Below are 25,484 nucleotides of genomic sequence, written 5' to 3'. Positions count from 1 at the left end.
CAGTTACATTCATTGTTGGGATCTTGTACCTCTACATGACAGGTCTTGGTTCTCATTTTTCCCCTTGTCCCTGACCTCTCTTCACCCCCCTCCTCCCCTCCCCATTTACAAACACTATTTTCTTCTTTTCATTTTTTCACATTTTTTTCTTTTCCCGTTGTTTTTTAATAGTATGTGGCAGAGTAGCAATAACAAATTTGGCAAAGTCCTGAATCAAATTTTTAAAGCAGGATGTGTCTCATTTATCCTTACATGTATGGATGTAACATATGGCCAGCACATATATGCAATCAAAAGATTTTTAATTAATAGATCTTAAGAAGCTAAGAAGTTAGTAGACAAGGAAAACTAAGTTAATAAAGAAGTCTATAAATTATCTTAAGTATATAAGGGAGACCTCCCTCAAAGCAGAAGTGGAATAAGCAGCCACCTTTTCCTAGGTAATTTTTTTTTATAAGATATGATGGTCAAGTTGACTTTTAAATGATAAATAGACATTTGAATTGTCCTCTGCCCTTATTTCTTTTGCAATTTTGATCATGACAATACAACTCACTAACTGCTATCATATTCAACTCTGAAAAAAGCCTAGATTAGTAAAGCATATCTGTAAGTGTGTGTAGTTGGGCCGTGGGGGTGGGACTGTGATAATTACAGCAAGTTCAAGGTCCCTCTCTCTCTGCCTCTTTACCTGTCTCCCTACTTCCTGGCTGCTGTGAAGTGACCAGCTTTGCTTCACCGTGATCATCTGCTGTGCCATTTTTGCCTCAGAGCCAGCTGATCATGGACTGAAGCCTCAGAAATAGTACTAAAATGAACCTTTTCTTTTCTATGTTGGGCATGTACACACTTTGTCTTAGCAATGGAAATATAGCTAATGGATAGCCGAGTTGTCTAGCGGGGTAATGGAAGAAGGTGCTGCTGTTGGTTGTGTATGACACTGATAAATATAACTATTTTTGAAACAAATCGATGTATCAAACAGAACCTATAATAAGACTTGAAATCCTCCTTCAAGATCAAGATATTTATAATACTGTTTCCAAATGGGATTTCATCAAAATACGTGAACTTTTGTAATCAGAGCATGGGGTTAGTTATATAATTCACCAGTTGAGTAACCTTTGTACCAATCAATAAGGAGTTGTAAAATTTGAGTATACCTTTCATTAAGTTTGTGAATTAAATGAGATAAGGTTTCTGAAAAAGTAATTTGTAAGTTTTAATGCATATGATTATGATAACACTTTTAAAGTTTCTATGTCAGTTGTTTTGTGAAATCTAATTACCAAATTTCTAATTTTTATATTACCCGACTCATCAGCAGATTCAACAAATACAATCTTGCTTCATCCATATTTTTTTCACATGGATTTCAAGGCCCTACACATTTCTGCCTTATTAACCTGCACATCTTAATCTCTTTGGCTGGTATGTTCTCTTCTCACTGACTTATTAATGTTGTAGATATCCAGGGCTCTGTTCTTTGTACTGTATTTTCACTCATTCCTCAGGTATTTTCAGGTCTTTGGGCTTTAAACACTATCCACATGTTGATGGCTGAAAGAGCTGATACTTCCAGATCAACCACTCCTCATGAACCTTGGACTATTGATCAAGTATATCCACCTGCTTACTCAACATCTTCACTTGTCCAACAGGTTTTTGTAAACTTGTCCAGCACTGCACCCTAAGTGTTAGCATTCCTCTTACACTAAACGTACCCTGCCTATAATTTATTTTTGTATTTTAACTGATAGCAACTCCATTTTTCTGGTTGGCAAATCAAAAAGCTAAGAAGCATCCTTAAATAGCTTCTCAGTCAAGTGCTACATCCAATCAGTCAGGAAAGCTCATTAGTTTTACCTATAAAATTTATCAATAACACATTCAAATCATTTTTACTCTTCCGGTTGGGTTTTCAGTCTCTCACTTATACTGTAATAACCTGCTACCTGTCTCCCTTTTTCCCACCTAGTTTCTCAATATAGTAGCTCAAGTTTTTCTTTTAAAATCAAAGTCAGATCGATTGTATTCCTCTGCTGCTCAAAAGTCTCCCAAGGGTTCCACTTCATTAGGAGTTAAAAATCTCACAAGAGCCTTTTTTGGCCCTACATGGCGCCATCTGCCTTCACAACATTATCTTCTGTCACCATTGTTGGTCACCCTGCTCCAGTCACACTTAAGGTTTGGACCTGCCACAAGCCCTTTTCACGGGGTGTTCCCCTTTCTGCAGATGTCGCTTTCCAGATATTCAAATGGGTAGCTTCCTCTTCTCCTGTAGATCTTTATTCAGGTATCACCATCTCAAAGAGGTCTAACCTTTCTAATCCCCTTTAACCTTTTTTAATAGCATACCACTAATCACCTTTCTAACTCACTATTTAATTCATCTACTTATCAAACACGTCTTTTACTGCCTTGGTTTCTCTAGGAAGACTGGACATCTTCGTGTCTTTTTAATTCATTGATATGTTCCCAAGTGCCCAGCAGGTCCTATCATATAAATATTTACTGAATGGCTGAACAAGTATATAACGTAATATCTATATATACATATGTGTACACTTTCACAGATTTATAACTTAAAACTAACATTTTTGTTAATATAGATTACTAACATTTGTTATTGATATTTATTATTAATGTTGATTAATAATAATATTGATCATTTGAAATGTCAAGTTGGGTATATTCTACCCAGTGCTTAGTGTTTCAAGTTTGATTAAACATATATGGGAAAATTTCAATTGTTGATATTCTTCAAGTGCAGTAATGTGTTCAGCAAAATATAAACATTTTGCCTTGGCTTAATAAATAGATGAAGGAAGGTTACAACTACTGTGGCCCAAGAGAAAGGTACTTAGGGCCCTGAGTTTAGATGAACATATGTACAATGCATTGTAGTATTCAGAAAGGCTGCAATAGGTTAGAATGATGATTTAATCTTGAAATTGTGAATATTAAAACACATAAGAATCCTATGCTATTGTTCATATCAATGTTTCACATTATATTATTTAATTTGTTACAGAAACCCTTGAGTTTCGTGGCTTTATCAAGTCCCACTTCTTGCGGATGAAAGTTATTAAGTGACAGGATAAGAATCACATAAATAGGTAGGATAAATATTGGATTTTAAGCTTGGACTTTCTAAAACATATCTAGCTCTTTTCAAAATATGCTCTACCTTTGGCAAGCTATATGTGAGTTTTAAAGACTAGTTGCCCTATCCGGGAAGAGGATGAAAAGACTGAAGAAAAGTTTTGTCTACTAAAATTCATAATCTAAGTCCGTTGAATTCCTATAAAGTCTACTTAAGCTCCCTAGGTACAGCAATTCACATAAAATACAAGACAAACTTGGGCTGAAACACCAGAGTGGAGATGATAGAATTGTACTTTTACCTTCAAAGTATTTTGAATGTTTAAGGATGATTTATTCACTTCTGTCAATCAACAAATGATAATAATATTAGCTCAAATATATAAAGATTTTATAATGTATCAGCATTTGCATTCATTAACTTAATTCTTAAGTATTTTTGAAAAACTACAGTTCTGCCAAGAGAAAAAAGATGTTGCTGGTGATGGAATTGGAGGTAATGGGTTTGTAGAGTTGAAGTCTGGAAATCATAAAGACTGGAAATGAGAACGCATAAGAAGGAAATCATATTAAGTTTTAAAATCCAAACAACAGCACCATGCAAAAGAACAATGGAGAATCTTATGTGCTGGGTGCAATTTTAATTGATCAAAGTGATTGAATTTCAGATTCAGCCCAGTGAAGCTAAATTGAAAGATTAGATTATTCAAAATGACATGATTTTCTTTGTGGTTTGTTGAAAGTACACAGCACTTTAGCAGTGAATGATAGTGTCTGTTAGGGAGATATTGTGGAGAAGATTCTGCCTCAGGGTGGGGATTGATCTGAAAGGAAATGTGAGAGGCTATGGCTATTAAATTAGTCAGATTCTGGTACCTCTGGGGATAGAGGATTCCGGGGCAGGTATCTCCAGCAACAGTAACACAAACACTCCTGTCATCTACAGATTTGCTGTTTCAGTCAAGCACCCCTGTACCACAAAGAGGCAGTGTGTTGGAGCATTTAAGAACCTTAGATTCTTTATCACAAATTCCACGTCAAAGGATGTCAGCCTGGGGTATTAGAAACTGAAGTACAGACCTGGCCATGCTTTCTTCCAAATCCATGTTATTTAGAGAGAAAAGAGTTACGATTAGGAGACAAGGAGAAGTGCAAGAAGAAAGAGGAGCAGAGAGGGTCAGAAATGCAAGAAGATTTGGGTTTCAAAACTGGGAAGAATGACATGACAATAAACAAGGGAGCAGTGTCTCTCACAGCAAGAATTGCAGTCACGATTAATTAAGGAAATTCTCCACCCCTGTTACAAATAGGTAAACCTCAAGAGAACAGTGTTGCAGCTATGCAGAAAACTCCAAAGGTGATAAATTGTCCTGACTGGCAACTTGAAGTTGTCATCTTTCCTAAGAATGTTTCAGCTGTTGTTCAGGCAGCCACTGTTTGCTGGGCAGCTGGAGACTACACGGAGAGAGATACTCTGGTTTCACTCCATTTTATGCTCTTAATGGGAAACTGAATTCATTTTCTTCAGATGGGCACCCTTAGATGTATAAAGGTAAGAAATAGCTCTCAGCATGAATAAACTCTGCACAGCAAGAATAAAATAGAAGTACACATGAAAGTTAGTCTGGCTTTATCTTTTGAAATGGCAGGTTTCTGGAAAAGAAAACAGGGAAGCTTTTTCTTCATTAGAAACGAAAATTGTTTTTCCAACACTGCGAAACTCAAGTCTGGTGAATAGAAAAAGGTTATGCGGGATGTGAATGAGATGTTTCTCTTGTTGGGAAAGAGGCATCAGTCACAAATGTCAACAAGAGAAGATGAGACACACGTATTTCTTCTACAGAAACACATGACTCAAGAAATGGAAACATGTGTGGCCCCCGCCACAGGAGGGGCATACACATGCAGAAACCCAGAGGGAAGGAATCACTGGAAATTTGGCAGACTTCTGGGGAAATCGTACCAGCAGGATTACTGCACCTTAAAAAAAAAAAAAAAAAAAAAAAAAAGGAATCTAATTTTGACAACTTTTGCGGGAGAACTTACATGTGTAGAAGGCAGGATCCCAAACATGGGGAACATTAATCCTGGCAGCAAAGCTGTTACCGACAGCGGCAAAGCCTCTGTCACCCATAATATGGCAACAACGAAGAGTACGTAGGCACATTCTGCTTCCTAGAAAGAACAAAGGCAAGACACCAGGTCAAATGAGGAGGATGGGAAAAATTACTTTTCAAATCACAGCCATATTGGTTAAATGGAGCCATGTCATGTTGAGGAAGAAAGAAGATCTGAAGTTTTCTATACCTTTGAGTTGCCAGCAAGTCGTCTCTTTTAGGGATGCCAAAAGACAAAATCAACGAACGTGAAAAACCAAAAGCAAAAATTCTCACTTATAAAATTTCTTTCACATTTCTTTCTAAACAGGCTAACCATAGTCATTTTTCTGTGCTCACATGAATGCAGGTGAATTTGTACTTTACTTCATTCGGCTTCTCAGGTGCACTCCCGGTGATGGTGGAGTGCAGATGAGCCAAGTTGAGCCTTTCATCCTGGGGCATGGGCCCTACCTGCACATTTCTTGGTGCTTGCTTGGGTGGGACTCATGCATACCTGCCTTTCCCTCTTTCTAACCAAAAGGGGGAAATCTGGCAGAAAACTTTTGCTGTATTTTATCTCATAGAAAGGGCAACAATAGATTAAGTGCATTAGGGAAGCTAGCTTCTACTTCTTTTTTTTTGTTTTGTTTTTGTTTAGTTTATTGGTACATTTTAGGTGTACAATATTATTACATTCATCATTAGGACCTTGCACCTTTACATGATGTAACCTGGTTCTTATTTTTTCCCCATTTCTAGCCCTCCCTTTACCCCCTCAACCCTTCCCTATGTACAAAGACATTGTTTCTATGTTTTTTCTTTTCTTAAATTTTTTATTTTGCCTTCTTACCTTTCCAATATCCTTCCCACTTCCCCCACTCTTTTAGACCTTTACTTCCTATTACACAAAATCAATTATTTACATGTTTAGTATTTCATACCAGAGAAACGATTCATTATTTACACATCACATGTGTGACTTACTAATTTCACCAGAGTATGTAACATATGTGTAATTCTCATTTTGGTGGGACATTTTTATAGTTACCGTAAAAAATTAAGACAAAACTGCTAATTATATTTGAAACTGTACAATCATATAATCCTTCTGTATTCATTCATTGTTAAAAAAGGCCATGAGTAGACTAGCAAAAGTACTTCTTCCCTAGTATTACTACTACAGGGAGGACTAAACTTTCTGCAGACTAAGTGAAATAAATAAGTCACACATGTGTAAATACCGAATAGTTTCTCTGGTGTGAAAAACTATAATTGTAAATAAGATCCTAATGCTATAATTGACAATGTGAAATAGGAAGAAAAGGGCTAAAGGTGTAGGGGAAGTGGGAAGGGTAGGGGAAAGAAAATAGGGAAAAGAAAAATCTGAGAAAACAAAAAAATGGAAATACATTTTTTGTAACTAGGAGGAGTGGGTGAAGGGAGGGCAGGGGTATGGGGAAAAAATGAGAACCGAAGCCTGTCATATAAAGGTACAAGATCCCGATGATGAATGTAGCTGTACTGTGTACCTAAAAAGTACCAATAAACTCAATGAGAGGAAAAAAAAAGAATAAGGCCTCAATGTGCATCCACTTAACTATAAATGTCTCTGGTTTCTTGTTCTTTATGGTTGAGTAGTGCTCCATTTCATAATAAAAAAACACATATCCTTTTTATCCAGTCTCCAGTTGATGGGTAATTGGGTTGTTTCCAAGTTTTAGCTTTTACAAACTGTGCCACTATAAACACGGATGAGCATATGTTGCAAGCTTCTAAGTGACATGAACCGGAGGTTATGAACCTTCTGCTTTGCTTTTTGGGAAAGACTGCTGAGCTACTGGGGAGACACGGGGAGACTCAACAGGAAGGTGATTCTTAATAGAACCTGTTACTCTGTTTAGTATAAAACTGTAGGCTTGTGTTTTAGGTCACTGATACGTAATGAAGACTTATTATATGTGACTTACATAATTTTGATATAAAATCACCTGGAATGTACTGTGATCAATAAAGTTAGTATCTATTATACAATATTGTTTTACTCTCACACTGTTTACTCTCTGAAAATTCTGAGTTGTATTTGAAAATTTACAAAAGCTTTCTGTTGAGTTTAATGAGGTCTTTTGTTTAAGCCTCACACAATTTCCAGCTCTGGTGTCTGCTTCTCCTACCTCAGGCTGAGTCCTTTGTGCTCGGTGTTTTCTCTCCCAACATCCCTGCATCTCTGGTAGATTTCTAAGAGATTTTTAATAAGCCAGGATTGTGTCATATCTTTATTGTGCTATGTTTTTAAAGGAAAAAGAACAAAGTTGTTTTGATGTTGACAGTTTTTACAGAGTCTGCCTCTGTAGTCTTGACAAACAGTAAAGCAGCAAAATAAAGTTGAGCCTTGACTGTGTCTTCCTAAACTGCTCTAGAGAGAATTTGTGAATAGTTGTTTAATTTAAAATGCCAGTGTAGAAGAAAGGCTGTGAATTTTCTTGCCATGAGACCCATGGATAACTTATAATTTCTTCCTTACAACTTTGTTTCCTATCATGCTTTGAAGAACCTGAGTTTCAAAGACAAAAATGAACATTTTACTGTCTTTTTCCCTAATTACAACCTACCAGTCTGCTAGTCTTACTTCTTCCCCTGTCATTTTACTGCTAACTCTGGCCGTGTGCCCACTGAACTCTTGTACCACAGATAAGGCTGCTCTGAAACTAAATCACTTCCCAAGAGTCCATTTTGACTTTGTCACTCCCTTGAGTGAAGCACTTTAGAGGCTTGGCCATCATGACTACTCCATGGGGCTCCAATTAGTAAGTTTCTACTAAAACATCAGAGAAATAAAGAAAATGTATGACACTAGGTAAGTGTGGTCACTACACACAACCTTATGAGCTAAAGGATTGAAATCTCATATCAACGTGAGTCTTCTTTAGCTAGATAGCTACTTTAGCTTTAGCTAATCTGCTCATGTAGGATCCTTTTTGGTGACAGAATAAAAAAGTAAAATTTTTAAGGATTGAATTATTAGCTTTCCTGGACTACTTTTCTACTTTCTTCTACAAGTCTAGCCCTGGCTAGAAACAATTCAGAGTCAGTGACTATCAGTTGTGTTTTAAAAACGATTTTAAAACTTGTTCACTTTTTTTTTTTTAATATAGTAGGATTTAACTCACTACTTCCCAACATCAACTCTTTGTTTCCAAAGTCTTCTTACCTACCTTTTTGGCTTTGGAGTTCTGATCTCTGCTCCTTGTTGTGAACTCTTTTACTTAACTCTAATTCATAACATTCATCCAGGAGTAAACCTGTAAGCCTTGTTTAAGGGCTAGCTTCGGTCTTCTTATGCCCATATTTTAAACCCACTGAACCTATTTGACTATTTAGATGAAAATGTTTGCAAGTTTAGTAAGAAAATGGGCTGAGAATTTAGCTCAGTTGTGCAGTGCCTGCCTCACAAGTGTAGGGTCCTAAATTCAATCCCTAGTGCAAATTTAGCAAGAAAATTCAATTTGTTTGATTTACAATGTTTTATTTGTGGGTATGTGTGTATATTTGTGTTTAATTTGAATCAGAATTTACAAACAAATAAAATTCATATTTAATATAAAGTAAATTTATGGCTTTTCTTTAAAAGAACTAAAAGATTTTGTGATAGTGAGATTATATTCTTCCATGGCAGCAATTTTCCAAACTCAAAGAGAATGTACATATACGTCCCAGTTCTACAAAGTACCACCACCCAACTTCACTCATTCTCTTGCCTTCTTGGATTTTGTTAGCACTTGAATGGCATCTTTGATAGAAAAATACTGCCCACCTATTTTGCCTTTCAAACTTTGCTTTCCATCCCAGGATCAGCATTTAGTGCTCACTGGGTTTCTTACTCTACCCTCCACGTGGTCCTTGGGCCAGCAATATTAGTAATATCTGAGCCTGTGAGAAATGCAGGACATTATTAGGTCCTTTCCTAAATGCAACAAATTGAGGACAGTATTTTATAGCTTTCCAAGTGATTCTCATCTTGGTCAAACTTTGAGAAGCCCAGGGATACATGCTTATCCAGGCCTTTTCTCTCATTTTTAATGCTGTGTGCAAAATCTTGCTTCTGTCTGCTCAAGATGGTTCCCTGGACTTACAACCTTTTTAGAAAAAGTGTCCACATTTCAATATGTAGTTAAAATTCATGTCTTGTCCATGAAGCTGTCCAAGATATATATGTATAGTTCATATTTTATCTATGAGTTCAGGACATTACTCTTGCCACTGGCTCAAGCATCATATTTGCATTATCTCCATAATAGTCACTTTTCTGTCACTGGGACAAAAATACCTGATAACCACAATTTAAAGAAAACATGTTTATTTTGGTTCACAGTTTCAGAGGATTCAGTCCATGGTTGGCTATCTCCAAAACAGAAAATGAAGGGTGGAAGAGAATTACAGAGAAAGGTTTTTCATCCCAGTGGCAACCAGGAAGCAGAGTGAGAAGAAAGAGTTGTGGACAAGAATATATCTTTCCATGTCATACCCCTAGTGATCCAACTCCTTTAACTAGGCATCACCTCCTAACATCACATTAGTTATGAACTCGTGGCTGGATTAAACCACATCATGATCCAATTAACTTCAAAAAGCCCACATCTGAACATATCAGAATTTCGGGTGATATTTTAGATCTAAACAATGACATTTTGTCCCTGATCCCCAGCTTAATACTTGCTTCCATTCTGGCTGAGCTGCAGAATTTTCACATCTTTCAGCGCTTCCTTTCTATTCTGATTCTTTCTGTAGGTCTGGATAAAGGCAACCAAAACTATCCATCCTACAGCCTGAACTTGAGCTGTCTTGAAAATGACTCTGCAAGGTAAAGTAGTCTACCACTTTCAAATTCAGCCTTATTTAAAGTCTTATGACATGGACAAAATGCAATCAGATTCTTTGCCAGAATAAAACACACATGGACTCTAGTCAAGTTTTCAAAAGAGTCCTCATTCCCAACTAAAGCTTCACGAACCTGGCTGTAATTGTCCGCATTCTTATTACCATTTCAGTTTTTTCAACATGACCACAATTGCCAACCAAGCCTTTTTTTTTTACAGCATTCTAAGGATTCTTTACCTCACATCTCCAAACTTCCCAAATCTTTCTACACACCAGTTCTAAAGGCTTCTCAACCACATGGTTACATATAGTCATTCCTCTCTTTTGGTACCAATTTTCTGGATTAGTCACTTTCCAATCACTGGGACAAAATACATCTACAACTTAAAAGAGGAGGGATTTATTTGGCTCATAGTTTCAGAAAGTACATGCTACCATAAGTTGACTCCAAACAGAAATAGCACGGTGAAAGGCATAGAAGAGGAAACCTACTCAACCCTTAGCAGCCAGGCAGTAGGTGGAGGGGGCAGCTGGGTACAAGAATACACTCTTATGGATGTGAGGGCGATCAGGCTGTAACATCTGTCACCCTGATTGCCAGGGTTGACTTAGCTGATCTGGCTGGCTAGGTAGTGTCCCCTTCCTCCTTCACTGCTCCTTGTGCATCCCTCCCAAAGTTGCGCACTTGGTAGAAGAAGATGACCATCCCCAATAGGGGAAGATCTTTTCTTTAGTGAAGGCTATACTAGTAGCTGAACTCCCCTGCTAGAACTTCCAAACAAGCTCTCAAGAATATACTGTTCCAGCTAACACTTCCAGTGACCCACCTGCTTCAACCAGGTCTCACCTAATAACACATTCAGCTTTGAACTTACCTATAAAATAGCATTATGTTTCCAGACCCAATCATCATAGAAAAGGCCACATCTGAACACATGAGCCCTTGAGGGGTTACATTTTACATCTAAACAATAAGGGTAATTGATAGCTAGCTTCCCAGCATTTGTGGGGATTATCTCAACTTTTTTCATACATGCAAGCTCCTGAATGTTTAGTAAAGGGGGAACATGAGCTCCCTGGGATTTCTTTTTAATGTTAATTCTTAAATCAACACATTAAATTGTATAGTGTACATGATGTTTTGAAATATATATGTTATGATATAACTAAATATACCTTATATATGTAAGACTTCATATAGTTATCACAGTTGTTATTTTTGTGGTGAGAACAATTTTCACATGCTGTTCTAAATTTTTTCAAAAATGAAACATACTGTAGTTACCACATTGCACAATAAATTGCTTGAACTTATTCCTTCTCAAGGACTCTTCAGTTTTGTTCTTTTTGCTTGAGTGTTTTTAGCTATACACATGAATACACATGAATTTTTTGATTGTTAATGTGTTCTTTAATGGGTAATGTGGTCATCTTCCCCAGTTTCTTAGGGAAGTTTTGGTTTAAAGTTATTGGACAGGTATTTTTACTGATTAGCAGCCCCTTCTCAATCTCAAAAGTATTCTTTAACTGATAAATTATACGTGCATCCCATTGATGTATCCAACACAGGAATATCTCCTTCTTTTGATTCTTTTATCTTTTGAGGTTGTGGACAGAAAAGCATTCTTTCTCTTCAGTACTATGCATGCATTCAATAACAGAAATTTAATCCAGGAATAATCCAAAGTACTTTCTTTAAAACAATCAAATCAGCCTGGTGTGGTGGTGCATGCCTGTAATCCCAGCATTTGGGAGGCTGAGGAGGAGGATCTCTGTGAGTTCGAGACCAGCTTGGGTTACATAGTGAGTTCCAGGTCAGTCTCAACTACATAGAGAGACACTGTCTCAAAAACAAAACAAAACAAACAAACAAACAAAAACCCAAAAAGACAATCAGATCAAAATACATGGAGTAGTGAAATTAAAGACTTATGCTTTCAAGTTAAAGACTTATGAACAACTTTACTAAGAACAAAAGTTAAAAGGTAAAGGAAAATAATCACCTCTTATTCATATTAATTCCAAAAAACAAATATGAAGGTGTGGCTTCTTCTGATGCAGAAGAAAATTCAGAAGTTCTCTAACTTTACAACAATTCAAGAAGGCTGCTGGATATCTGATTTCTAGAACCAAATTTTAGGTAGCAACTTCTGAAGACAGGAAAGGGAACTACCAGTGGAACAAGGGGACATGGCAAGCAAAGCAAGGCAAAAAATAATTAAGGTTTGTTATGTACTTCTCCAACTCACCATGATTGATATAATCATTATGCATAGTAAACATGTACCAATAAATATAAAATAAAATAGGCATGATTGAAAAATATGATAAATGTTTAAATTGACAACATGTTACAGTAATGACATATTACCATTCATGCCCCTCATAGTACTTCTCTCTGCTTCCAACATACTTATTTCATCATTGTTTCTACTTTCTGAAACTGTTCTTAAAATTCTCTTTCGTGTCTTTAGTTGCGTTTTTGCAGCTGTCTTGATGTCCTAAATCAATTCAAAATGTTTACCTTTTATGATCATTTTGACTTTGGAAAGAACCAGAAATTTCTCTATGCTAGATCTGTTGATTGGAGTGGGTGAAAACACACCATCAACCTTACACAAGCCTGCCTTTCTGTTGGAGGGTACTGTGGCGATAGCATTCACTATATTTTTGATCACACCTCCTAAGGACACTTACGAAATAGAACTTCTAGAACTGCTTCAGAAAGTGAAAACAGGGGCTGGGGATTTAGCTCAGTGGTGCTGCACCTGCCTGGCAAGTGCTAGGTCCTGAATTCAATTCCCAGTACCAAAAAAAAAAAGAGAGAGAGGGAGAAAGGGACAATAATGGTGGGGTATGTGTGAGCAAAAAAAAGGGGAGGATTTTGAGGGCATCGATGTCAAAGTATTTTTTATTGTAATAAATATTTATTTAAACATTCATTTATATTTTTATCATACCACATAGGTTCATTTTGTCGCTAGAAATTTATAACATGATCTGCCATTGCAAATATACCACTGTTTTCTTATTGATCTCCTCTCTGTTTTTTACTTCTGTCCTTCTCTGAATTCTTAATAGGTTCCTTACTACTAAATTAGAAATGCCACACACCATCACCTACAATACACACAGTCAGCACCATCACCTTATCACATATAAACAATGATCAAGATGAGAGCAATAAACATTGTCTAATTGTCAAGTAAAAGAGTGACTGAATCTTCTTCCGACTTGCAATCCACCAAAGTCTTGTGGAAATAACTGATGCATTTGATATCATTTTATAATTAACTCTGCAACCAGAGCAAGTACATATTTTTTTTGAAATTCTGCCAGAGATAGCAAAGTACTTTAACGTTATGAATTATTGAGGTGAATAGCAGAAACAAAAGTAGTGTCTATTTTTATCCGATTTATTTATTATGAAGCAAAATACAAAGAAAATGAAATCATGACAAATATAGGCCTTACAAAAAATTTAGAAGTTATTATTCCTTCTCAAATACTAGATGTTAAACAAGCACAAAAGAAAAAGAGGGGAAGAGGGGCAGGAGAAAAGAAAAGGAAAAACAATAGCTCAGAAAACTTTCTAAAAGATGTTGACTCTTCTAACATCTCTATACCTCCTCCAAAATTATATATCATGAAGTTCAACAAATAAAGCACACTCACTCAGGCAGGGGCAATTTAGTAGCCAAAGAGGGGTTGCATTAGATCATCTCAGATGTGGTTTAGCTCAGCCCCACCTGTTTGCCCGTTTGTATATTGTGTCTCCTTGGCTCCTGAACAGACACACCAATCCTTCCTACTGCAAGAAGGCGGCCTCATACTAACCAAATAATGGAGCTACTATCAGCATATCCTATATGTTAAAAATGCCAACATATCCAAAGCAAAGTATTAAAAGATTAAATGTAGCACATGTTTAAAAGAGTTTTCAAAATTATGATATATTTAGAACAGATAGAAAATAACATAAAACATATTTGTATTCCTTATATTTAACAAATGTTGACATTTTGACACATTTTCTTAATTTTTTAAATAAAACATTCTAGTGAAAGACTGATGAATGTCATTTCTTCATGTCCTCATGTCTCCGTGTCCTCTACATATTCCCAAAGTTAACAACAATGGTGATAAACCAGTCTATTTGTTGGTTTTTTTTTTTCCAAGAAAAAAGTGTTTTGTTTTGTTTTTGCACCGAAGATCGAACTCAGGACCTTGAGCAGCAAGCGAAGGAACCACTGAGCCAAATCCCTGGCCCAAGAATTTAGTGTTAATGTATAAGTTATTTTCTAAACCAAACCCTCAGTATCCAGGTCTAATTGTAGTGTTGGTGCTTTGTAATACACAAGTGGGTTTGGGGTTGCAGTTTCGGCACTTGTTTCTAAAAGGTTCACCATTACTGGTCTAAGAATGTGGTTTACATTCTCTCCATCCATGTTTCTGTAATTTTGTAACCCACAAACTTTAATATCTTAATAAACAAAATGTAGTTTTAAAATTAAATAAAGCCTCCTTGTATATTGTAGCTTGTTTTCACTCAATATATTTCAAATGTATACATGTGTAACTGTTCTTAATTCATTTTAAGTGAATGTGCTATTTCTCTTTATGAATATTTTAGAATTTTTCTGTATTTATACTGACACTTGTTTGCCTCCCCTTTCCAATTTCAATATTATAAGGCCATGAACATTCTTTTTTTAAACCTGGCTCCATGTGAATATAAGGAAGAGATTTTCTGTGTTACTGTAGAAAATAGTGGCAAAATCTGTGAGTGGAAGTGTACTATGAACTATATTATTGCCTATTTAACTGCCAAGGTTGTTTCTTTTCTTTTTGGTACTGGGGATTGAACCCAGGGTCTTCCCAATAAACTACATTACTATTATTATTACTATTATTATTATTATTATTACCTTGAGACATGGTCTCAATAAGTTATTCAGTTACTCATGTTGGGCTCAAACTTGTGATCCCCCTGTCTCAGCTGTACTAATTTATACTGGCACCAAAAGTATGAAACAATCCCATTTCCTTACAGCCAACTTTAAAAAAAAAGCATTTCTTGCAGTGTTTTCAGTATTTAAATTTCTAGAGCTTTTCAGTAAGGTTTGTGATTTGTATGTAAAGTTGCTTATCACCCTTTTTTACATTTTTCTAAAATTTTCTTGATAGTCTTCAGCCTGCTAATGTCTTTTTGAATCATAATTTAATGCTGAGCCTGCCTTCTTGACATCCTGTCACTGTTATCTTCCTTACAGTAGAGCCCTGCTCAATGGCTCTGCTTTCTATTACTATAACAAAATACCTGAATTGGGTAATGTATAAAGGAAAGAGGGTTATGAAGCTCAAATATTTGGAAGCTGAAAGTGGGCCTTTCAGGTGGGTGGGTCTTTTTGTTTGAGCTCTGGTGAGGGCTTCCTGGTGGATGGCATCACAGATAAAAAGAGAATATAAGAGGAATCACATGGTGATCACAAAGTTACAGACTGGTGTGAGGGGGGTGGTAGGGTTGTATTCTTAAAACAACCCAAGGTAAATAATTGGGGTCTCACAAGAGCTACCCTGGCTGTCAGAGGGCAGTGTTCTGAAAAACCTGATTACCTCCTGCTAGGTTCTACCACTATCTGATACCATAATGCTAGAGATTGAACTTCCAACACATGACACTGTGCGGTCACACTTAGTCCAGATCCAAACCATAGTACCTGGTTACTGTTAACCAATCTTCCTTTACCATGGGCACATCTGCCCCAAACCAGCTGAGCTCCTTCGTTGTAGAGCTGGAAGCTGGAACTACTTTATCCTCTCTACCAATCCCATAGTTTCAGTTCCTACTAGATCACTCTGAGGATGGCAGTGATTTCTGTCTTACTATCACTATAATATGTCCTTCTACTTGAAGCCATAAAACTGACGAGAGCAACTAGACTTGCTGGTGGGGTTCCACCTCCAATGGATCATGGAGGTCCTTTTCTATCAGGTTCCCTTTCCCCTTTCTAGCTTCACCTGTCTCTTTCTTGAATTCCATGGCATGCACATAGTGTGGCTGGAAGTCTTCCAGGTTTACACTTTCCCTCAGTATCACAACTGCGAAGCAGGGACACTTGCAGTGGCCACTCTAGACACCCTAATTTTGGAAACAATGGATGTTTCTTATGTCAGAGAAAGACAACAACAGCTACAGGAGGCCTTACTTATAGCTGTAGCCAAGTACATATCCTATCAGGTACAACTGAGAACCAGGGGTCTTGAGACCTTCATTGGTTCCCATTGGGTGTTGGGGGCCATAGTGTTAAACAATACATACCTCTCAGCAATCTATTGGCTTCCCCAGTGAGTCTGTTCTATGGTAAATATTCTTGCTGTTGATAGGTAACTGATGTTCACCAGCTATCACAGGTGGTCTACAACCTTAAACTAATCCAGACCAATATTCATCAGATCACTACCTACATTTAAAACAACCCTCTATTTGCCTTTGACTTATTCTTTTGGTTGACATCCATGGGCCCCAGGACATTGAATGCTCAGGGCCTTCTCTTCCAGGCTTTCCTCTTGGTATGATTCTTCATGCTCCAGAAGAAGAGCTATTTCTGCATATTTGACTAGTCATGATGTATATTTTCAAGCTTGAGTAGTCTCTCAAATTAGTCCCATCATGGCTAGGATGTCCAATGTAGTATAATATAACAGACACTACAATTGAGTATAGATGGAAGGTTGACTCATGCATCTTACAGGGCTGATGTGAAGCATCAACGGTATGTTACAATCTGCTCACGGATTTTCAAGAGAAAAAGCCACCCAGCACAAATAAAAACAAACTCACTCTTATAAGAATAACCTAAACAGCCTCTTATGAAAGAAACTTCTGGTAACTGACCTAGAAGCATTTGGTAAATGACTCAGGCTGAGTACAAGTATAAGGAAGCACATGAATCTCTCAGACTCCAAGAACGATCTCCAAACAGAGACCTGCCTGATCGCCTGGTGATCTGACTGTGTCTGGTCCATGATATTGGCCTCCTCTGCTATTCATCTTATTCACACATAAACACTGTCACAACAAACTTCTTGAATACTAGTTGATGTCAAGACTCATCTGGATGAGAAACAGGAGAAAGGTTGCTTCTGGAGATATTGGTTTATGACAACAATTTGAAGATATAAATATAACACATTTGCTTACTAATTTTTTAATTTCCATGACTATCCTTATTTCTAGAACATTCAACTAGCTATTTTTTATATTCACCTGTTCTTGCTTTATACTCCTACATTGAAAACTAATGTTTTACTTATTGTGAATTCTTTCCTTTGCACGCTTGCTGATTTTCCCGTTATTTTTGTTCAATTTGGAATGTTTTCATCTCTGTTGAATTTTTCAGTCTTCTATCATTGTCCTGTTTTATCTTATTTTCTGACTTATCGTGAGTGGTAGTTATTTAATTCTTATACTTTCTCCTTCTGTGCTCATTCTTTCTTGTTTCACAGTCACACAGTTGTTCCTAGCCAGTCCCTAGTTTCCAGTTGAGAATGGTTCTAATTTTGGCAGCTGGGGTTCTTTTTCTGCCAGGATGCCAGACATAGTCATCTGGCTGGGTCAGGGGCCTGGAATGAGATCCTTCCTGGCTGGGGGACTGGGCAATGTCAGTTTCCAATAAAACACCCCTGTGTGGCAGTGGTCAGTCTAGCTCTGTTTGTCTTTTATAGCCACTCTTCAGACCTTTGTGTCTAGCATTGAACTGGTTCTGATCTCAGAGTGGTTTTTTGGAGTGAGAACTTCTTCATACCACAGATTCTTATTTTTTGCATCTATACTCTATTTATTCTTTTACCTTGATACATATATAAAACAATCTCCGTCCTAGGCATATATTCCTTAGCACCTCTTTCTCTTTCTTTTGTTCCTTCTTTTTCTTTTCCCTATTTTCCTGGCTCCAGATATCCTGGCCCTCACCTCAATGGGCAAATGTTTTTATATGTTCTCCAGAGCCCTCATCTTTGTTGCCAATCAACAGAATTGGAACTAAAATATTTACCTGCAGAGGCACGTTCTCCTCAGCTGACATTTTTCCACTCCCCCAGCCCTACTTAACTGTATCATAGCGGTACCTGTCTTAGTCACCTCAAGTACATAAGTTTGACCAAGGTACTTGCTAAGAAGGTAGAGAAGCCAAGAACCACCAAGATTGGGAAATTGGATAATGACCCACTCCCCTTACAAAGTTCTGTCTGTCAAATTATCTTGGGACATGTGGCTGATTATATTTAAACATCACCATGGTTTTCTTTTAAATTATAGTCCCAGATGAAATTGAAGTATAAATTCTGCTTTAAAGTACAGTCTCCCCATGTTTGTAACAACACATTGACTGATATTAGGAGCGATTTGGCTGATGAATTGGTTCATACGCGGTACAATCTCCTCGTGGCGCAGCATGATAAAAACAGAACCAGTCACAGGCCTAAATCACTGCAAGTGATTTTCTAAAGAGAACACAAAGCAATTAAGAAACAGGAAAAATCACTCATTCTAAATCTGTGCTACAAGAGAAACACTGTTATTATCTGACAGGATCTGTAAAGGTCTTTGCATGGCTCAGGATATAACTACCCTTACTGTGGCAGTGATTTCTCAATTCATATTAATTACAAAGTTTAAAGTGCTTTGAAATTGCTCTCATCTTGAAAGACAGAGAGTATGAAGGAGCACAAATACAAAGCCAAGGAAAACTAGCTAACATTTCTTGGTACTTTTCGGACAAAATGTGTAGCAGGTATATACAATTTCTGGCCCAACTATGCCAATTACCACGGGAACTTTTTATTTTATTTTATTACATCTATTTTTAGTTTTATTAAATTTATTTTGAACTGATATATATTAAAAACAAAAATTATACATATTAATGAAGTAACATGATATTTTGATAAATGTATACATTATGTAATGTTCAATCAAGTTACATACAGCTATCAGCTCATTTATAATTTATTTATGGTGAAAATTTTCTAAGTACTTCCTTCTAGCTTTTTCAAAAATACAGTATATTGCTGTCATCTGTAGCCACCCTATTATGCAGTGGCGCACCAGAATTTCCTGTTCCTACATAATTGCCACTCAGTGTCTATTGACCAGACTTTCCCAGTCTTTCCTTCACCCCTCTCTTCAACCTCTGCTCGCTACCATTCCATTCTCAACTTCTGAGATTTGCTGTGTACGTCCCACATATGAATGAGGCCATGCAGTACTTGCCTTTCTATCCCTAAACTATTCCACTCAATGTAATGGTCTCCAAGTCCACCCATGTGGTACAAATGACAGGGTTTCGTGCTTTTTTCAGACTATTCCACTGTGCACCTGTACCACATTTTCTTCATTTATTCATCAACTTGTGGATACTCAGTGGTTGTCTTCTCTTGGCTTTTGTAAATAATACTGCAATGAACATAGGAGTGCAGATGTCTCTTCAACATATATATTGCATTTCCCTTGCTTATGTACTTAGAGTTAAAATTGCTAGTTTCTTCAAAAATTATCATTGCATAAAAATTACTGTTCAGAAATGTAAAAAGTTTGACTAGCGTTTTCCAACTTCTGTCATTCGTATGTCACCTTTCAAATACTTGCCCTATCTGCACAGTGGTACTTTACCCAGAACTGCATTATAAAGTGCTATTCTATATTTTCTTTAAATTAACTAGATTTTTGTTTAAGTACATTGATTTAAAAATCCTCATGTCAAATGCAAAACCAAATTAAATCATTTTATTTAGTTAAAAGAGGGATAAGTCAACCACAACGAGATATTACTTCACCCCTGGAACAATGGCCATTATCAAAAATACTAAAGATTACAAAAGTGTGGGTAAAGGATGTGGAGAAAAGTGATATCGTTGGTGGGAATATAAACTAACATAGTCTTGATGAGTACTCATAGGAAGATTTCTCCAAAAATTAATGATGGAGCTACTGAATGATTTAGCAATTTTAACCCATGGGAACTTTTTAAATTTCTCTTTTTCACTCAAACTCTGCACCCAGCCAGTGCCTGAGATATCTGGTTTTCACATCCCACTCACACAGTGGAACTCAAAATAACCACAGGTACTGTCTAGTTCTCCAATCTGATTATGCATGTGGCTGTGATCAAATGCAAACCGTGAGTTAGCTTTTGAGTCAACTACATAGGCAGATTTCTATGCCTCCCTGCCCAGAGATTGGGATTTTACACAAGTACCTCAGGCCAGCCTGGGGCAGGTGATCTATAGATGTTGGGAACCTTTTGAAGGAAAGCTTGTCTACTTTATAGATGAGGAAATGGGTAGGGGTAGCAAGCTAGAAACACACGGGAAAATTTTCAGAATGTGATAGGGCAAGATAGGCTGAATTGTGCTTCCTTAAATCTCCTCTAATCTCAGTGTAATTTAAAACACTGAACACATGATTTGGACACAATATCTATCCTTTCTGGGTCAAGGTTTCTCTGCAGTCCAGTGTGTTTTGTGATCCAAATGCAGGAGGAAGGGAGCACAGCTTCTAGTTAGGATGTAAATCCTGTTAAAGAGCAATGTCATTATGTGCTTGAGAGACAGATTTTTGTTCTATCTTCTTCTCCCTTTATGGACTCCTATGACTTTGGGTAAATTTCTTAATCATTCTGACTTTGTTGATTTGGCTGAAAAATAGAGATAATATTGCCTGTTCCTAAAATTATTATGAGGCTCATAATGGCATTTATATTTATTATTGTTAAGAAACAACGTATAAAAAAACCTATCAGGGATGACAAAATGAGCTTTGTGAAAGAGACCCTTCCATTACGTCTCACTCTATTAAAAGTTCTTTCCTATTGTTGCCTTCTTTCTCCTGCATCCTTTCCTATTTACAAGATCTTGTGTAAGTCTCACATCCTTCTGCCCCATGAGATCATCCACCCACCCATTCGGAAGAGCTCATGATTATATGTGGCAGGCATTGGCTGGTGTTGGAGGAGACAGAAAATGAGCAATATGTTTTATGCTTTTGAGGTACTTATAGTCTAGAAGGGGAAACAAAGATAGCCCCAAATGGAAGGCATATTAAAAAGTAGGCCAAAGTACCCACGATGCAGTGAGAACATCTTAGTTTGCATCACAGCCTGAACCTCCCCTCCCAAGAATGCTGGTGCCCTACAAAAGAGGACATAGCATAGTGGAAAGGCAGAAAATGTTTGTGCTAGAAACTTCAAATAGGGAAATGTTTCTAAAGTGGAAATTATGAGTGTTGGAGACAGATATTAACTGTGGGCTTTGTGGAATGTTGTTAGGACAAATGACAAAATCTTAAATTTCCATCCGTGTATATGTGCTTCCTTTAGATCTTTTTCCCTCTGTTGGAAAAAAGAAATTTGACCAGGGACACAAAATAAGAGCAGGCTGGCATTTAACAATTTTACTCTGTCAGAAGACTTCGGAGGGGTGTAAATATGATCTATGAAAAACATAAAAGATGAAGGAAACACCAACGAGAGCTGGACAAGCAGGAATAGAGAGAAGGAAGTAGATGAGGTACAGAGGGGGAGATTTAGGAGGATTCGCATGGAGGAAACACAGTGAGTGATGGGGATAATGGATATTTAAAGCATCAGAGATGACACAGTTTTCAGGCCTGTGAAAGAAGGAAAGGGTTGTAGTCTCCTCTGGGATAAAGAACAAAAGAAGCAGCAGGTCCTAGGCAAACAGGACTGTGCATGGTTGGGGGAACTGAGATATTTTGTGGTCTATTCATCTTTTAATTAGACATCATAATAAAAATTATTTGCTTTAATCATTTGGCATGCCTTTATACATAAGCTTATTTTATGATCGATGTTTGTCATTATATGCATTAACTTTTCAGCAATTCTGCAAGTTTCTTGAAGGTAGAAACATTAATTTAAACTTTTGCTTATATTACAAAGTTTATGTAGCATAACACTGGCTTCAAAAAGCTCATACAATATTTATGCCATAAAAATGTATCACATTTGAATTTTCTGGTTTTGTTTGTCTGCTATATTATTAGTTGGCTGATTTTGACTTTTTTTTTGTTTTGAAAATTATTTCTTGGCCTCTAGTATGTCTATGCTCTTTGCTGTCTAAAATGTTCAGTGTTTCTAGCATTTTCTTCTTTACCTTAAATTTCCACAAAATTTAAATACTAACATTTAAAATAATAACAATTATTTTAAAAATAACAATTATTTCTATTATTATATTTAATTATTCGGTTTGGCCTTTTAAATGCTGTTTATATTTTCTTGGAATTTCTTTCTTGCCTGTTCTTTCACCTGTAGTTGTTTTTTGTAACATTCTCTTCCCGTCATTTTCATTTTCTTTAAGACTTTTCCACCTACAGTCTTTCCTTTTCTACGTCTTTTACATTGCAAAAGCTTATATTTCCTCACCATCATTATATTTCTCTAATCTATTTTTAAGGTAGCACCATATTCTTCAATCATCATGCATTTTGATTTAATTTTAATCTGTAGCATAACTTTGAACGTCATGGTGCTTCCTGCAGCTGTCCTGTGAAGGAATATAGACAGCACGCAGCAGCTGCAGAAACAGGGCTGGCCCTTTCTGCCAGCATCCTCCCCCGTGCACACTGCCAGGGCGCTGATGCACTTCTACGACAGCTCTCCCAGTCTCCTCCCTCTTTGAGTCTCTCTTGCTGTGAAGTACATATTTCTACAGAAAGCTAGTGCAGCTCTGGGAAAATACAAATCTACGCTGGGTTTAGGAATCCATCAACTAAAAAACTCCCCTCAGTACCTGTGTGGTTGTTTCCTGGCCTCCTTTTTGTACAAAGGAGTCCTAGTTAGTGGCAAAATTACAGGGAGTGAGGCCTGCCTGAAAGAAATACATTCAATTAACATTATCTATTTTTCAATGTTTTTTCCATTCTGCTCCTCAAACAAACCTGGCATTCTTCTTATCTTTTCATTTCATGGATAGAAACAAAAAGAAAAGTTAAGAAAATAAATAAGGAAATAGTACTGAAATGTACTGAAAAGAGCTAAAAATAACAGAATGCTAGAGATAGTCATAAAAGAACACAGTTACAAATAGAGGGTGTCACTAGAACTATGGCATGTAGCCTGGGCTGATTTTAATGTTTTTATACGTGAATATTTAAGGAGTTTCCTCTTCAAATTAGAAAAAAAATTTGGTGTGAATTTTCCATCCAAATAAATAGCAACTATGTTATATGCTTAATGATCATTTAGTACTAATTGGGGAGGAACTAAGAGCATTTTAAAATTTAGGTAACAATTTAAAGGGATTTATCTAATGCCTCTGTATAAATCAATAAAATTTTCTTTAGTAAAGGCTGATTTACACCAATATATCAGGCATATACTTATCTTATGGAAGCTATAGAGATTCAGTTGTAATTAAGATCAGTGGCTCTAGACTCTTATAGATACTGGTTGGAAACAAATGTCAGCCACATTTGACTAAATCATTTGTATTTGTATCTATTTCTAATTTACAAAGTTTGAGCAATGATGATGATGATGATGATCATGATGATGATGATGAAGATGATGATGATGGATTCAAAAGAACTAAATCTAAGCTTCTATTTGACTTATGACTGTAAATTTCTAGGATGTGCTGTTTTAAAATATTATTCTCCTGAAAACACTGAAAAACACAGTCCTAAGGTTTCTTCCAACTAGCAGATATCAACTCAATGCCATTATTCATAGTGAGTGTTCAGACACAGGTGTTGTGGACAGGGGCAGCAAATCCTGACAGCTGACTTGACCACTCGTATACCTGTGACTGTGGGATGTGCACCAAATCACACACTTCTCATTCATCCACTGATAGAACTCAGAGCACCGGGATCTCTCAAATGTCCCACCCTGAAGACAGCTTGAAGTCAACTGGGGAAATGGGTAACATTTACCTCTTGTGCTATGTAGCCTGTCTCTGAAACATGATAATGAAGAGGTCTGACTTGTTGATAAATGGTTAACAAGCAAAGTAGAAAGAAAGAGCACAATAAAAGATTAATAGAAGAAAATGGGGAGACAGATCTCTTGCAAGTATGAAGGGATCCAAAAGCCCAAGTATGGGGGGAGGTAGGGAGATGAAAGGGAAATGAAATGATTTAAGATGTGTTATGTATTTATACCAAATACCCACAATGAATGCAAACATTATATGTTATAAATATGAATTAAAAATAATAATAACAATAATAATGAAAATAGGGGGAAGGGATCAAGAAATGGAGGAGGGAGGTAGGAAGGAGGAGGAAGGGGAATAAAAAAGAATCAAGTTGTATTACATACATGTACCTATTCCTTAAGGTGAATGCAAACTTCCTGTACTGCAAATGTACAAATAAAATGCAGAAATCCTAAAACAAAATCACTATTAAAGAATGCATTCTAACATGACTAAACTCAAGTTCAAAAGCAGTATCTACAGCAGCTGAGGGGCCCTTGGTAAAGTTACACGAGCATCATTTCTTTAATGTAAAATGAGAATGCAAGCAAACAGACAGTGCCTTGTTGGTTTGTAATGAAGGCTAAATAAGGTGATTCGGGGAAGGCAAATGCCAGTGCTCTGCAAAGTCAATCTTTTGTTGTTCCTTTTAAGACTACTTTGAAAATATCCTTAGAGTTTCTTTTTATGGATGATACTTTTTTTTTTTTAACTAGAGGTAGAATTGAGGTAGGAGCCCTAGCTGGTCCTACCAGCATATAAAAACAATTCAACAACCAGTAACAAAATGAAACTATCAGTCAATAATTCACTTTTGTTGTTCTACGTTGTGGAGATGTATTGTTTTTTTGAAAGACAAACTTAGCTTTTTGTTTTGCATGAACTATTCAACCAATTTCTACATCTTTACAAGCATAGGGTTCTTCGATTGAGGGACCTAAAATTAAAAGTAAATTGACTTGCATTCACATCAAAGTAAGCTCTGTTTAAATATTAAGACCTCCAAAGGCTGATATACTACAATGAAAAATGCCCTGCTTTCATTGTAAGCATGGGTTAAAGAAATATTCAAGCATAAATAGCAATTAATTGAATAATTAAATATGCATTTAAAATGTCCAAAAATAAAATTACATTATTGAAGTAGGGAAAATACCTCCCATTGACATTGATAGAGTATTCACAAGTGAGTTGGTTAGAAGGAAAGAAAAAAGGAGCACATTTATAAATGCTACTTGATGGTAAGAGCCTGGCTTTAGACAGACCTAATGTACTTTTTGTCATACCATCCTGGAAAAAATGCATTGGCTGCCAGAGATTTAGCTAGGTGACTCTGCACCTGCCTCACAAGCACAAGGTCCTAAATTTGAGCCCCATCACCAAAAAAAAAAAAAAAAAAAAAGG

At 36.7% G+C, this 25,484-nt stretch overlaps 1 protein-coding gene across 1 annotated transcript in view; it reads right to left on the bottom strand.

Moving 5' to 3' along the window:
• Slc13a1 (solute carrier family 13 member 1) overlaps nt 1-25,484 on the bottom strand; it is a 94,843-nt gene that overhangs the window by 67,045 nt on the left and 2,314 nt on the right. The window contains exon 2 of the mRNA XM_010635378.3: nt 5,152-5,280. Within this exon, the coding sequence (XP_010633680.1) occupies nt 5,152-5,280 (129 nt within the window). The remainder of the gene's footprint in view (nt 1-5,151; nt 5,281-25,484) is intronic.

The sequence above is a fragment of the Fukomys damarensis genome, unplaced genomic scaffold (assembly GCF_012274545.1).
Source record: "Fukomys damarensis isolate Sample0158 unplaced genomic scaffold, DMR_v1.0_HiC HiC_scaffold_4, whole genome shotgun sequence".
Taxonomy (NCBI): domain Eukaryota; kingdom Metazoa; phylum Chordata; class Mammalia; order Rodentia; family Bathyergidae; genus Fukomys; species Fukomys damarensis.
The sequence above is the reverse complement of the archived record's forward strand: the minus strand, read 5'-3'. Positions and strand labels throughout refer to the sequence as shown.